This window comes from Neolamprologus multifasciatus, chromosome 13, assembly GCF_963576455.1.
Source record: "Neolamprologus multifasciatus chromosome 13, fNeoMul1.2, whole genome shotgun sequence".
Lineage (NCBI taxonomy): Eukaryota > Metazoa > Chordata > Actinopteri > Cichliformes > Cichlidae > Neolamprologus > Neolamprologus multifasciatus.
Genome location: NC_140451.1, coordinates 29,518,718 through 29,533,636, shown reverse-complemented (window position 1 = coordinate 29,533,636; position 14,919 = coordinate 29,518,718). Strand labels below are relative to the sequence as shown.

The window sequence follows — 14,919 nt, the reverse complement described above, 5'->3', positions numbered from 1 at the left end:
CTAATCTGTCCCTTTCTATTGTTTACCTTATTTTAATTGTCACTACAATGTAAAAAATGAAAGCATAGAATTACCACTTGAATCTGATTCAAACTAAAAGCTTTTTTTCATTTATATTTTTTATATAACAGAAGCCATGGTTTTACCATCATGGCTTCTGTTGTGGAATTCACATCTAATTTCTGCTTCCAGTGGAGTTGCCAATAGAAAATGCGGAGGTCAAAACGATCTTTCATGCCTCACACTGCAGTTGTTGCTCCCAGAGTATTTAAAAGTAGAATAGGAGGGAGAGCCTTCATTTCCCCTCCTCAGTGGAACCAGCTTCTAATTTGGATTTGGGAGACAGACACTATCTCTACTTTTAAGATTAGGCTTAATCTTAACTAGATAAATACCTAAGATTAAGCCTTAGCTAATCTTAGCTAGGTTTTCCTTTTTGATAAAGCATATAGTTAGGGCTGGATCAGGAGACCCTGAATCCTCCCTTAGTTATGCTGCAATAGACGTAGGCTGCTGAGGGATTCCTATGCTGTATTGTGTTTCTTCTTCAGTCACCTTTCTCACTCACTGTGTGTTAATAGACCTCTCTGCATTGAATCATACTTGTTATTAGGGATGTATCAGGGCCGATACTGTAAAATGTGTGTGTACTCATACTCGTAAAAGTTAACCGATACCAACTTATTTCATTAATCAGAGGGTAGCTTGTCATTTCTGTTGTAGTTTTTTAGATTGGCCACTAGGGGGACATCCCGCGCAAAACAGGCACAGGGTTAGGTGAGTGAGACTGGCGGCTCCAGATAAAAAAGAGAAACTGGAGGCTGCTGTAGCTAGGCTAAGCAAAATGTCAGCAGTGTGGACCGGAACAGCCAACTTTAACTCAGGTTTTGGAAAAGCGGAGAATAATGTCAAGAGAAAATCCACGGGCAGTTTAAATAACAGAGGCTCTGACTCATTTTATCGCTCTGGATGACCAGCCAATGCCGGTCGTGGAAAACATAGGATTGCACCGTCTTCTCAGCATACTTGAGCTGTGATATGAAATATAATAAATAAACAGAAGTGTTTATTTATTATTCTGAAAGCTCGGGACAGTGCCAATAGTTCAGTGATATTTTGTTAAATTACAATGTGGAGACTCCGCAATAATTTAACAGAAGTGCTTATTTTTCACTTGAAATTTTTTTGTGGTCATTTTTATTAAGATTTTATTTTTTATCGGCAGAGAATAAAATAAAACCTGTCTGCATTTGTGTGTGTGTGTGGTAGAAGTATCGGTTTTGGTACTCTGTATCGGCAAGTACTCAGATCCAAGTATCGGTATCGTATCGGTTTGAAAAAATTGGTATCGTTGCATCCCTACTTGTTATTAATCTCTGTCTCTCTTCCACAGCATGTCTTTATCCTGTCTTCCTTCTCTCACCCCAACCGGTCGCAGCAGATGGCCCCGCCCCTCCCTTAACCTGGTTTCTTCCTGTTAAAAGGGAATTTTTCCTTCCCGCTTACAATCGAGCCTTGAGGCGACTGTTGTTGTGATTGGTGCTGTATAAATAAAACTGAATTGAACTGAATTATTAAATCACCTTCAATTAGCTCTAGGAGCCATTTAAGCATTTCAAGGCAACTGCCTATAATTTTAAGCTGTTAAATCCATGCTTTGTCTGTTTTTCTTCCACCATTTAATATGATAATACTAGGAGAATTTCTACATTACTTTCAATATAAAATAATAATAATATTGCAGATCATTAGTTTCATGTTCTACAATATAAATATTTCTCAAAATGCTGGCAGCAGATATATGTTGTCATAATTAGGTGTCAAAACAGTGATTATGATTTCATTTGAAAAAGAAAATATGCTTATGTGAAAATGTGCCTGATAAATAAATAAATTACATGTTTTATTTACTGGAATATGCAAATACATCCAAACAGGAACACTTCCAGAAATCAGTGTCTGTGAACACTGTGGAGTTGCTGTGCCATCCACAAATGCAGGTTAAAGCTCTATCATACAATGGAGAATCCATATGTGAACATAATCCAGAAACGTTGCTGCCAAAGCTCATTTAGGCAAACTGGAAACCTGTTTGAGAACAATTTGAGATTTTCTTTTGGAAAACATGGAAACTTTGGACTAAAGAGGAGTGGAACCATCTGGCTTGTTATCAGCACTCATTTAGAAGTCTGGACTTGGCAGTTTGCACATCTGAAAGGGCACCATCAGTGCTGAAAGGTATATACAGATTTTTATGGAAATATACATTCCCATGCAGATGATGCTGTTTTTCAGGGAAAGCCTTGCTGATTTCAACAAGAGAATGCAAATGCAACTATTGTGACAGCCTGGCTTTGTACTGGAAGAATCCAAAGCTGAACCCATTTGTTTTGTTGTATTGCTAGGATCAAATTCAAAATGAACTCTTAGCCCCTTGAAAGCCTACTAGTAGTTATCCGTGCAGCTCTTTTCTGAGCCGAGTTGTTTGCATCAGAAGTAGGGAGGACGGTTTCTAGTGGTTGTCAAACCACATCTTTATTCGTATATACCGACGCATCGAAACTTATCATTAAGTGTAAAGGGGAGGTTGTCAAATTTTGTCTTTATGGTATAAAGACCATGAAGAATGGCACCATGCCCTGCAAAAATCCAACCTGCTGTTGCCTGAAGCAGCTCAGAGGGAATGCTCTGCAAGCTACTGCTGTTATGAAAATAACTCTAACACCATGTGGAAGTCCTCTGAGCTTAAAGAGCCGTGAGACTTCAGTCACAGATTTTTATCTCACTTGTCACAGATGTCTTTGAGCTTCTTCATCTGGGTGTTGTGACTCTCCTCAGCCAGACTGGTCAGCCGCTCCGTCAGCTGGAGGGAACAAAGACACTGGTTCACACAAATACATTTTACAGACATGCTCAAAACTGAAGGCGCTAACTTAACACAGAGCCTGTCAAACATCATTCTTATTGCTATACAACCTGGGGGGGAGAGACTTTCTGTCATGCCAATCATAGCGTGATACTTATTAGCAATTTGTCTTTTGGGGGAAGATGTTATTGTGAGTTTCCCTTGTCAATAATACTTCAATCAAAAGTGAAGAAACTAGTTTTTTTGTTTTAAAAGTTTGTTTTGTTAGATTTTACCGTTTTAATGTGTTCTCTCTGCAGATATTTCTGACTATAGTACTGTTCCTGCCTCAGAGCCAGAAGCTGCTGATGCTGCTCTTCTCTCAGCTGCTGCAGACGGTCGTCCTTCTCGCTGTCCGAGTTCGAACTCCTGACGAGGGCAAATCGAAGATTTTAAAATGAAACACTTTCCCCTCTCTTTCACGGTAAAATAACAGGTGTTATTTCAATATGATAAGAGAAAAAATGTTATAAAAAAACACAAACATAACGTGTCTGTGTGTGTCAGAGTTATTACAGCTTTAAAATGTATAATTATTTTTCTCTTTTTTTTCATTTTGACTTTGTAATTTTCAATTAAGTTAAATTTTTGTTAGTTTTATTTTATTCACTATAATAACGTTGGTGTGCGTACCTGTTCTTGCTGCATTGTCTTGCTGTCTTCTTGTACTTATTGTTGAACTCTCGGAGGAGCTCTGACGTTTTCTTCTGGTGTCTCCTCACTAACTCCTTCAGCTCTTTAAACTGGCGTCTCTGCTCCTTCTGGTAAACTTTGGACTGCTGCAGATTCTCCAAAGTGCACACTGGGACATCTGTTACCATATGTGATCACAGATCATACAGTGTATGATTAGTTTGTGTTAAAACATTGGTTTTTGTAATTCAGTTCAGTGAGTGTATGCCTGCTGGAATTAAGTCAAAGGCTGCCTCTATTGTTTCCCCCAGGAGGAGCGTGGGACGAGAGAGAGCAGTGAGCACGGGGAGTGCAGAGACAGGAGCAGAGAGCACTAAACAAGGATTTTTTGGGAAGAAGACACAGCACAGGAGTCAGGGGAGAGCACGGGGTTTCGTGTGAACTGTTTACATCACTGTAAATAAACACACCGCTCATTATTAAGAGTCCTGCAACTGGATCCTCATTCCCCACTTCCCACGGTCTGCCACACAGACAGTAACAACTGAAGTATTTCATAATGTCATTCAAAGTACACAATGCACACATTTTTAGTCATGTACAAAAAGATTTCCAAGCCTTGCCGCTACAAAAAGGATACAGAATTTCTTTTAATACAAAAAAACCCTAAAGTTTATTATCTATAACAGGGGTCCCCAACTCCAGGTCTCAAGGGCCGGTGTCCTGCAGGTTTTAGATGTCACCCTAGGTCAACACACCTGAATCAAATGATTAGTTCATTACCAGCCCTCTGGAGAACTTCAAGACATGTTGAGGAGGTAATTTAGCCATTTGAATCAGCTGTGATGGATCAAGGACACATCTAAAAACTGCAGGACACCGGCCCTCGAGGCCTGGAGTTGGGGACCCCTGATCTATAAGCACAAACTGATGATTATACTCGCAAAATACAAATACTCCAGTACACCTTCTCTGTAAAGGCTCTGTGTAAACATGAAAACCACGATGAGTGACTGACAAATCAAGTAACACTTCATGTTGTCAACCAAAAGGAAACCACACCTTACAGTACACCACACTTTATAAATAAAATGAATAAATAAATAAACAAAATAAAAAATGATGCCACTGATGTTAATTACTGTGATCATATACTTAGTAGGAATGTATTTCCTGAGATCATAAATCAATAAAGTTAATTTTCCCTGCTTCTATGAAAACAGATTTCTTCTGCAAGCCTTTAGAAAAATCACAGGTTTAAGACACGCATGGATTGGCTTCACTTTTCAGACCTAGTCCTAGACTAACCTTTATATAAACATATATAATACACGATATTTATTTAAGATACACTCAGTGCTAATTTTGCTCTTAATTATTTTTTTTAAATTTGCTATTATTGAATCACACTTTCAGACCAACCCAGAGAATTAAAATAAGAAATCTTAATATGTAATTATGTAAATACTGACCTATCAAAACACTTAAAACCAGGTCTTCAGTCTTGGCTGCTGGTTTGGCTGCATCTAAAATGTAGAAAAGAGAAAATCCATTAGTAAATTTAGTATTTGTACCATTAGAATATCTTCAGTTCACTTTTATCAGTCGTTTAATATTTGAATGAGTGTGTGCATCTTCACTTGCAAGTGCTAACTACCTGTCGTGGCTGCCTGTTGATTGGCTGCAGAAGCTTTGGGTGTGGTGGCGATGGGGGTGTGGCCCGGTGGGCCAGAGGCCGGGCTAAGCCCGTTTTCTAGTGGAGCTGATTTCAGATCAGTCTTACGCTCTGCACAGCTTTCAGTCTCCTCCTGGAAATCAATACCAAGACCTTTTACAGCCAAACTTTTAGCTCACGAGACAAAGAATGAATAGGATCGAAGCAGGTCTGACCTCAGTCTGCGTGTCCTCCTCGCCATCCTCCAGAGTCAGGGCTGCCAGCTGTTTAGATCTTTGCTCCAGAAGGTTGACATAGCGAATAGGGTTCGATAGAGCCTCGATTACATCTAGAAGAAATATGAACAAACACATACAGAGCTGATGGCATTGCATTGAGGACTATGTGGACATCATGAATATGGTTATGTGTATGTGACCATATCAGTTTGACTAACATGTAGCAGTTATTTAAAACAGGAAGAAGTCATAGTTTTTGTGTACACATATGAAGATAAAAATTGAAACGCTAAAACCAAAATCAAGTGAATAAATAAAAGACCAAAATAAATAAATACATTTTCCACTGAATGCACCAGAAATATTAAAAATACACGCAAACATTTTTAATTTTAATTGGAGGGATATCGGTTGACTGGTTACAGTGGATTTATTTGACTGTGGGACTAAATGTTTTTTAAGCTTTGATAAAATTGTGGAGTTATATAAGTTGCAGCATAATCAATTCTGGAGATATGTGGTGGTGGTCAGAGGGCCCGGTGGCGCCAATGTCCGGCAGTCTCGCCTCTGTCAGTGCGCCCCAGGGCAGCTGTGGCTACAACATAGCTTGCCATTGCCAGTGTGTGAATGTGTGTGTGAATGGGTGAATGACTGAATGTAGTGTAAAGCGCTTTGGGGTCCTTAGGGACTGAGTAAAAGCGCTATACAAATGCAGGCCATTTACCATTTATATGTCCAAATACATAGTTCATTATCGAAGTGGCTGGGAACCCCCTTGAGTTGTCCTGTGGGCAGCCCTGTGGAAGTCCTGCTCTCAAGATCATCCTTGGGTAAAGGTATTACCTCTAAGATTGATCATTTATTGCAAGAACGGTCAGCTGACCCTCTCCTTAAAGTTAAGGGCTACTGGGCCCAGGACGTGGCATTGGACATATCTTCAGTTGAATGGGATTCATGTTTTCAAAATGTTAATACTGTGTATAAAGAAACAGGCAGTAGATTTATTCAACTTAAGATAATCCATAAGTGGCATCGAACACTGCAACAATTGTATAAATGGAACGTGGTCTCTACGGACGAATGTTGGAGATGTGATGGTCAAAATGCTTCAATTTTACATATCTTATGGAGCTGTTCGACACTTTGGGATTGGTGGGAAAAGATAATGGAGGTAATTTCAGTGTTTTGAAAAGGAGATTTGGTATCTCACCAAAACTGTCCATACTTGGTATAACCACAGAACTTTCTGATGGAGATTTTTCCTACGGCCAAATGGGTCCTGCTAAGATATTGGCGGAAAAAGAACCCCCCTCCCTATGAAGAGTGGCTAATGGCAATGGCTAAGTTGGCATCTTACGAAAAAGTGACTTATGGTTTATTAGACAAATTGCATCAATATGATTGTATTTGGTCCCCCTTTACAAGCTGGCTTTCTGTAACTTGAAGAACAGAGGAGTAATGACAGAGTGGCGGTGTGGGGATTGATGTGTTTTTTGGGGTTTTTTTTTTTTGTTTGTTTTGTTTGTTTTTTTTTTAAATCATTTATTTATGTATTTATCTTTAAGTTCTGTTATTGAAGTTTAAAATGAAATAAATAAAAATTGTTTATGATAAAAAATACACGCAAACATGAATTAATTTATAAAAATATTTAACTTTGTATTAATTCCCCTATTTATTTATATCCTTATGTAATTTTCATTTTTTTCACCATTTTTATTTAATAATTTTGGCAATTTACATGGATTTATGTTGATTTTTTGTTACTGTATTTCTTTCCATTTGCCAAATTATGCAAATTATGAGTAAGTGGATGAAGAGCATATGTAATGGTGTACTTTCTTTCTTTACTGTATCAGAAGAGTAGCACTAATGTTTATTTATGTGATTTGTATTTATGTGATGTGATTTGTAATTTTGTCAGTTTTGGTCATTCATTAAACAAACAAACAAACAAAGCTTCCTCACTGCACTCTGGACTTTAAATGCATAAACAATGTTCTGAAAGCTCTTCAGCTGATGATCAAATAAAATATTTTAGCCGTTTAAGACACTTGTGCTCAATCATGTGGGTGAGACATTAAAATAATAAAACCTTTATTCTATTGAGTCAATGAATATGTTCAAGAGATTTACTGCAAGGAGTGTGTTTCTGCTAATGGACGAGCCAAATAGACGCAAAAACAGGAGCCCACTTCGACCATGATTGGTCATGATTTGTTCTGTAGGTGGCACTACAGAGCTTGGAATCCTACATGTGTTGAAAAACTGTCACAACAGTGGATACCTTCGCTGTAAGCCACCTTGCATAAATAAAGACACTGCCCTTTCCCCCATGTTCTTTTATGTGATGCTTGGCTTTGTTATGAAAACAAAAAACATGAAATAAATCAGTCAGTGTAGCTATTTGGTTCTGTGATGCCATTAAACAGTCCAGAAGTTTGTACCAGCAAATGTATCTGGGACGTAGTCTTTGACTTCAATGTAGACGAACACAGCTGGCAGAATCAGAGACTGGTTTTTCTCATTCCTCAAGCCGATGTAACGATAACCTGCAGAGTAACAGATGCAACAGTCATCTGGTTCATGTAGACAGATAAATATTTAATGCAATGCACAAAACGCCGGCAATAAAGTTAGTTGGCAGTAAGAAATGCTAAGTGTTTTCAGACCAAGCATGAGTGAAGTCAAACTACGCAGAAAAAAACTTATTTAGTTCACATTGTTTGTGCCTCTGCAACCTGATCACACAACATGAAGTCTGAACATAAAAGTCAGGATGTTTCCCAGGAGGTAAGGTAAGTAGAAAAATCTAGAGCCCCAAAATATGATCAATCACACAAATATCAACGTCTGTACAGTCTCCACAAGCACGAAAAGCCAAAGAAATATTTATGTATGAATCTTTCGTGATAGGTGCCGTAAAACATCTACACATATAAAAAATGCTGATTTTTATTCTCTGTGACTTTTATTTTATCATCAGTTCATTTCCTGGGAGTTTGGACAGTTATTGTCTGCTAAGCTTTATGACATAGTGCTGTCTTTGTACAAGGAAAACACAATAAACTCCATAAGAAACATGGAGAAGAAAAACTGCAATACAAACTAGTGAACCCATAGAAACTCAAGCACACTCAAAGAAATCTCTAAGAGGTGTAGTTAGTAATAGCAGTCAGCACTAAAGATACAAAAAGGTCCGTATCTGATAGATAAATACTTTAACATTCAACACCAGGGTGAGAATCAAAGGTTGAAATGAATGAATACCTGGCCTAATGGCAGACACCGGAATAATTCGATGACCAATAAACTTCCCTCCTTCTTCAAAGGCACCAATTCTCAGTGAGGCCAGAGTAGGAAGAATCACCTGTGAAAAGATTTGTCACAGTCACACTGTTAATAGGCTAATTAGTATGCACAGGTAAGACATCTGACTCCCTGTAACGCACCTTTTTGAACACAATCGGCTCTTCGTCCCACACTGGATTGACCGCATTGTTGTTCTGAGACGTTTTGGTCTTCAGAGCTTTCCGCCGAGTGTCTGCAGGGAGTCCGAACATCTCCACCTCCACATACACCCCCACTCTCCGCTCAGTCAGGAACTGGCCTGAAATGACCTGAAACACAGAGGATTCACTTGCATTTGTTTAAACATATACAGGAAGATACAACAAGAGTTATACCAATAGAGACGGTTTAAAAAAAAAGAAAGCACTGTGAATATACCTTCACAGAGAGGGTGTTAGCTACAATGCCATCTACTGTGTTTTCCGTAAAAGGGTCAAAGTGTTTGTCTGGGCGCCTCATGAACTCAGGCTTCAACCTGTAGCCGCTCCGACCGTTGTACTCGAACATAAAGAGATTCAGCTGCATGGACAAATCTGCAACAGAAAATTGAAGTTTAGCATCACAAAGGCATAAAGCACCAGTTTGAGTTTGAGCTGTACAGCTGCACTCTGGTTGTTGCACAAAAGAGCAGCAAAGTGGAATGTGTTATTTCGGGGAATCAGTGGCTTCTGAAGTACATTTTCAGCTGATCTGACTCTAAACAAGGGTAAGTGGTTAACAAATGAGTACATGCAAAGCCTGGATAGCCTTGGAAAGACTATCTCCCTTAATTTAAAATGCACTAAAAAGGGGGGGAAATCTTGAGTGCTTTCTTTTACTAAGGCAGAAGCATTATAAGGCAGAGACATGGCGCTCAAAAGAAACCTAAATGGGAGAATTCTGCAATTCCAAAAATTGCATTCCCTCTAAAATGTCAATAATGACATTTCTTCATGACAGTCAACGGTGGCACATAAAAATCGCAATCTTCCAGTGCACAGTAGAGGTTTAATGTGGATTAGCACAGCAATTGTTCAAGATCTCTGTAGGGATGAGTCAGAGATGAACTGTTATGTTCGTGGCTCCATTTATTCAGATTAGTCTTTTAACATGGAATTGGCCAATGGGCTTTCCATGATAGGAGACTTGCTTGTGGGAGGACTTTTATTAAAGGTCCTTAAATGCACCTTTTACAAAAAAAATAAGAAAAAGAAAAAATAGTTTACCAATAGTTTGGTAGTTTAGAGCCACCAGTTGACATCCTGCGTTCCAGAAGAGTTGAGGCATAAAATTAGATGAATCCACTCTGGTTCCTTTTGGGTAGATACGACTCAGCTGAGATTTATTATATCTGGTTAACAGAAGGTTAAGGACCATTATTTCATTAGTAGTGCAAACATATAGATTCATGTAAAATGTATTGTACTGAAACTGCTGGTATAGAAGCTGATGAAGTGAAAACGTAATCAGAACTTACTGAGTTACAAAGATTTCTGGAGGTTAACAGAAAAAAAGGGAGCAAAAGTGAGAAATCAATGAAAAATAAAGTGATGGTGCCTTGGTGTGATGTAACTGTGGTAACTGTTGCCAAGGATACTCTACAAACTCCACTGGTGACTTTGTGAGATGCTCCAACGCTTTGGTTTCCACAAAAGACGACATGTGGTAACAGCGGGCTGCCTCTACACAAACACGCACAAAAACGAGAACACACGCATTTCTGAGCAATTAGTTTGGTTTCAAACTTCCTGCATCTACAGAAAGTTAACAAATTGAAGGGATTGGATGAAGCCATTGGTCTCTATGTGGGGATCTGGTGGCTCAGTTATTTTGTGGGGGCCACTTTACTGACACGTTTTTGCTCTTTTAGAGGGACGTGTCAGTGTAAGTGTCTGAGTAATTACCTTTATCCTGCAATTAAAGGTGCCTCTTCCAAGAGGACAAAGTGTTCACTGAATGGTTTGATGAGAATTAATATGATGTAAATCCTGTGCTATGAGTTTCACAGTCACCAGATTTTAACCAAACTGATAAATTATAGGAGGACTGAGGGGTTAAGTGCTCAACATGACTGTGTATAGATGCGATTGCAGAGCTTTGCAGATATGAGCTGCAGGTCTGTAGCAACCACAGGGCAGTGTCAAAATAAGTGGTACAACCATAAATATTGCCTACTTTTGCTTATGACTGGCTGGCTAGTTCACCGAGAGAAAGAAGTTTTGTTTGATTTTTTAAAAAAAGTTTTTATATTATATTATGGCAATTTGTTTCTCCCTTTGAGGGACTGTTTTCAACAGATTCATCCATGTGTTTTATTACTGGCATCAAGCTACGCACTGGTAGCTCAGTTTTATTCACACAGCAGTTACATTTTATATTGTAAAGAAAAACACCATCTACAAGAAAAGCCTACAATTAGATGGCCCCCTGTGAGCAAGCACCTGGCAACAGTGGGAGGGAAAAAGTCCTTTAACAGGAAGAAACCTCTGGCAGAACCCAGCTCAGGGAAGGAGAAAAGAGAAGAGATAAAATAGAAAGAATGAAAAGAGGAGACAGACAAAGAGAAGAGAAGGAAGAAGTCGCACAATCACTCTCTCTGCACAGCCACAGACCCACACGCATAAACAACAACATGGGACAGTGAATCCTGATTTACACAACTCCCTCCACCACCATCGCCTAAACACCAAATGAGGATCTATCTTCTGGGAATTATGTTGTTCCGTTCTTCCAGTAGAGTTTCAGAGACTTCAAAGATCTACAACCCAGTTGGATCAGATATTTAGGGGTTTTCAATTTGCTAGCTTCCTATGCCAAACTCACAACATGAGCATAGTGCAGGTAACTATGGGCTGGGATCATGTGACCTGCCTATTGAAAGCTCTACTTAGGTTGAATTCAAGCAGTCAAAACACATTTGGCCCTGAATATCTCCTGCTATGTGTAAAACATTGACCTGATCCCCTCTTCACACGTTATCATCTATTAAAACTGATTAAGTCACTTTGTGTTGAGTTTTCCTTTCATTTGTCACCTGACTTTACTTTAGATACCAATTTTAATGAAAAAAAATCTCTCTCAGTTAATCTCACACCCTATTTTGTGAACACAGTGAAGGCCAAAATTATGCATTATATCATTTATATTGACTTACAGTGGATATCACTACAAAATAACAGATCTCTAGTGAGCTTTTCTTACTCTTGGAGGCTTCAAAGGAGTTGAACTTGGTAGGCTGGACGTAGTTAACCAGAGTTGACATTTCCTCTGTTGCCACTGCTTCCCGCTCAGCTGAGCCCTGCAATAAACGACAGAAGGAATAAAGTATAAGCGTCACACATCCAAAGCATAGTTTCAATGAGATGAGATACATCTTTTTCCATAACATCTGGAGGGAACAGCAGCTGTCATTTCAAGCAGACATTTTCATTGTTTGCAGTCCTGCATTTCTCTACACAGCACTTAGTAACAAAAAGAATGGCAGCAGCAACAGAATCTGACAGCAAACATTAATACCAACACAACAATAAAAATATACAGCAAAATGAAATCCATCGACTTTTAAAACACAAATACACAAACACTTGTGCACGCACTCTATGTCCGACCTGCTTTTCATTTCAGTTTTTGTTTATTATCCTGCTACTTTTTGTTGTGCTTTTTTATTTGTTTCAACCTTTCACTCTCGTCTGTGTAATGAATTCTGTCTTTCTGTCTCAACACCTAACGCACTTGTCTGTTTGATATCTCTTGCCACATTATGTCTCTTCTACTTTTATTCATTTACATTCAGCATCATCTGAAACTTAAAGGGGAACTCTGACATCAAACGCATATCAAAGACTGTTTACAGCTCCTGGGGAGTAGTTTAAAACAAAGTGAAAAACACACACGTTATATAAAACCTCTGGTGGCTCTAAAAAGAGTTGCATAAAATCTGATAAATGGCCTTAGGTGATTTCACTCAAGACAGCGAGTTTAAAAGTTAGAAAGAAGGGAGCTTACCAGACCTCTGAAGCCAGCTGATCACCTTTGCTCAAGGCTACATTAACTTTTGATACATGCAGTGCAATAAATTCCCCAGTAGCAAAGATAGAGGTAGAACAAAGTATATTTAGATGCATATATTTAGATATATGTTATAATCTATAACATATATAGAGGTGTCAAAGCTCCTCATTAATGGTACTAAAGGGTACATTAGGGGTGCTAAAAGAATATCAAACAGGTGATTTTGTATTTTCTTTTGCAGTGAGGTGCTGTGTGTGCACAGCACGATCTCATCTTCTATAAAAATTAATAATTACCGCAACAAAACCTTTTTGTGATGCCAAAGCTTGGAGGAAAGCGCAACTAAAAAGGCTTTTAAATGCATATTTAATGCCGTTAAATGGTTTGTTTTACCGGAAAGCAGGATGTTTCCTAAATCTATTTCCTCTGTGCTGTACTTTGTTATAATTTAATGCAGATACACAGAAAGAATAAAGGCTGAGAGAGCAGCACTAAGAACCTATCACAGAGTGGGCATTAACAGCAACAGATATGAATCTGTCTGGGATGAAAGTGGGTTGCAAAGGGGCTTGCAGATATGCAGAAATTGTGGGCAGGCTGAAGCAACTTCAGTTGCACTATGATATCACAATACAATGGCTGGTCAACTGCAGTGATTTTGTGGGAGCAACATTAGTATGATGCTCTAGCAAAACCAACATCCTGGTATCAGACACACTGTATAACCCCCAGTTAGATAAAATGATAGTAAAGTAATGCTACATAAGTGCAGTCACCTTATTAACAAAAACTGTGAAAACAGAGGAAAATGCACGAATGGTACAGATACGGAATAAACCACTGGAGAGACAACAGCAAAAATAAAGCACAAGCAACAGCAAAAAAAAGGAAAAAAAGCAAGTGTTCACAACAACAACAACAATATTCAGGGTTCAGAACAAGATTAACAATGACAATGGCTTAAAGAATAAACAGCAAAACCATGAAAATAAACAGCACTTGTAAACATTAACGAATGGCGACAGCAGTGAGGGTGACCCTCTGTCAGCTCTGTTCGATGTCACCACTGACCTTTTTACCATCATCATCTTCATCATCATCATCTTCCTCACTCTCAGCTTCCATCTCTGTTAAAATTAAACAAGTCTTCATCATCTCTTCATCTCTTTGTCTTTTTTTTTTTCAGATATAAACGGCCAGAATAACACAGTTATTCAGCTGACACAAGAACAGGATTTGCATTCTGCTTTTCAAGCAGAATGCAAATAAAATAACCTCACATAAATACTTCAGTTTAATGAGATGTGTCCTAAAGCTGGTGAAAAGAGCTAGAGACTGATAAAAGTATTCACTGGAGGAAACTTAGCCTGTGAACTGCTAATCAGGTGTGATTGATATAATCATCAAGGAATTATCCATTAACATGACTGTTTGGTAGCAATTTAGCATATGCCTGAGAGCAAGGACTACAGATTTTCTCCTGAGCTGTACAATAAAATCTGTGCACAAATAAACTAATGATAGATAATCATGCACAGCATCTGAGAAACACATGACAAAGGCAAATTTGTGCACCAAAGAGCAGAATATAAACCAAGCAGATAGTGGAAAGTGTTTAAACAGCCCTGTGCTTTAACTTCTCTGGTGCTAATTATTCAGCCCACACAGGCAGTCGTTGTCAAGGGTCACGGCCACTGTATGAGCATGGACTTCAGTAAAGATGCTGGTCTGATCTTCATTCACGGTTGTGCTCTCAATTGCTGTCCTGTTTTCAGAATCTGCATGTCAAACATGTCAATAAGGCTCCCTTATTTCCCTCTGCTCTGCTATTTAATTGCTGAAAAGAGCTTCAGACCTCATCTGGGATGTCCTGCTCATTAAGCATCCCTGATGAGGTGGAGTAGATAATACTTTGGGCCAAAGGATTTTACAAAAAGTCATGATGGAAATTGTGGTTTAAAGAAATGTGCTGTCCTCTGATAGTGACCTTTCAGAGAACGAAACACTACAAAATGATTTGGGGCAGTAATCACATTATTTTTCCTGGGTCTTTAAAACAAATTTCTCAGGAACAGTGCTGAAGCTCCAGCCACTGCGCCTTTTTCCAATGATGCTGATTACCCGATGACTCATGTTTGTGAGGACAT

At 38.8% G+C, this 14,919-nt stretch overlaps 1 protein-coding gene across 1 annotated transcript in view; it reads right to left on the bottom strand.

Annotated features, from left to right (window-relative positions):
* Positions 1 to 14,919, bottom strand: part of plcb1 (phospholipase C beta 1) — a 40,253-nt gene that overhangs the window by 4,985 nt on the left and 20,349 nt on the right. The window contains exons 15-28 of the mRNA XM_085182922.1: positions 13,844 to 13,899; positions 11,963 to 12,059; positions 10,359 to 10,443; positions 9,988 to 10,112; positions 9,161 to 9,315; positions 8,884 to 9,051; positions 8,702 to 8,801; positions 7,879 to 7,983; positions 5,429 to 5,541; positions 5,196 to 5,346; positions 5,011 to 5,064; positions 3,539 to 3,716; positions 3,142 to 3,274; positions 2,787 to 2,863 (exon numbers count right to left, since the gene is read on the bottom strand). Coding sequence (XP_085039048.1) covers positions 2,787 to 2,863; positions 3,142 to 3,274; positions 3,539 to 3,716; positions 5,011 to 5,064; positions 5,196 to 5,346; positions 5,429 to 5,541; positions 7,879 to 7,983; positions 8,702 to 8,801; positions 8,884 to 9,051; positions 9,161 to 9,315; positions 9,988 to 10,112; positions 10,359 to 10,443; positions 11,963 to 12,059; positions 13,844 to 13,899 — 1,597 coding nt within the window. The remainder of the gene's footprint in view (positions 1 to 2,786; positions 2,864 to 3,141; positions 3,275 to 3,538; positions 3,717 to 5,010; positions 5,065 to 5,195; positions 5,347 to 5,428; positions 5,542 to 7,878; positions 7,984 to 8,701; positions 8,802 to 8,883; positions 9,052 to 9,160; positions 9,316 to 9,987; positions 10,113 to 10,358; positions 10,444 to 11,962; positions 12,060 to 13,843; positions 13,900 to 14,919) is intronic.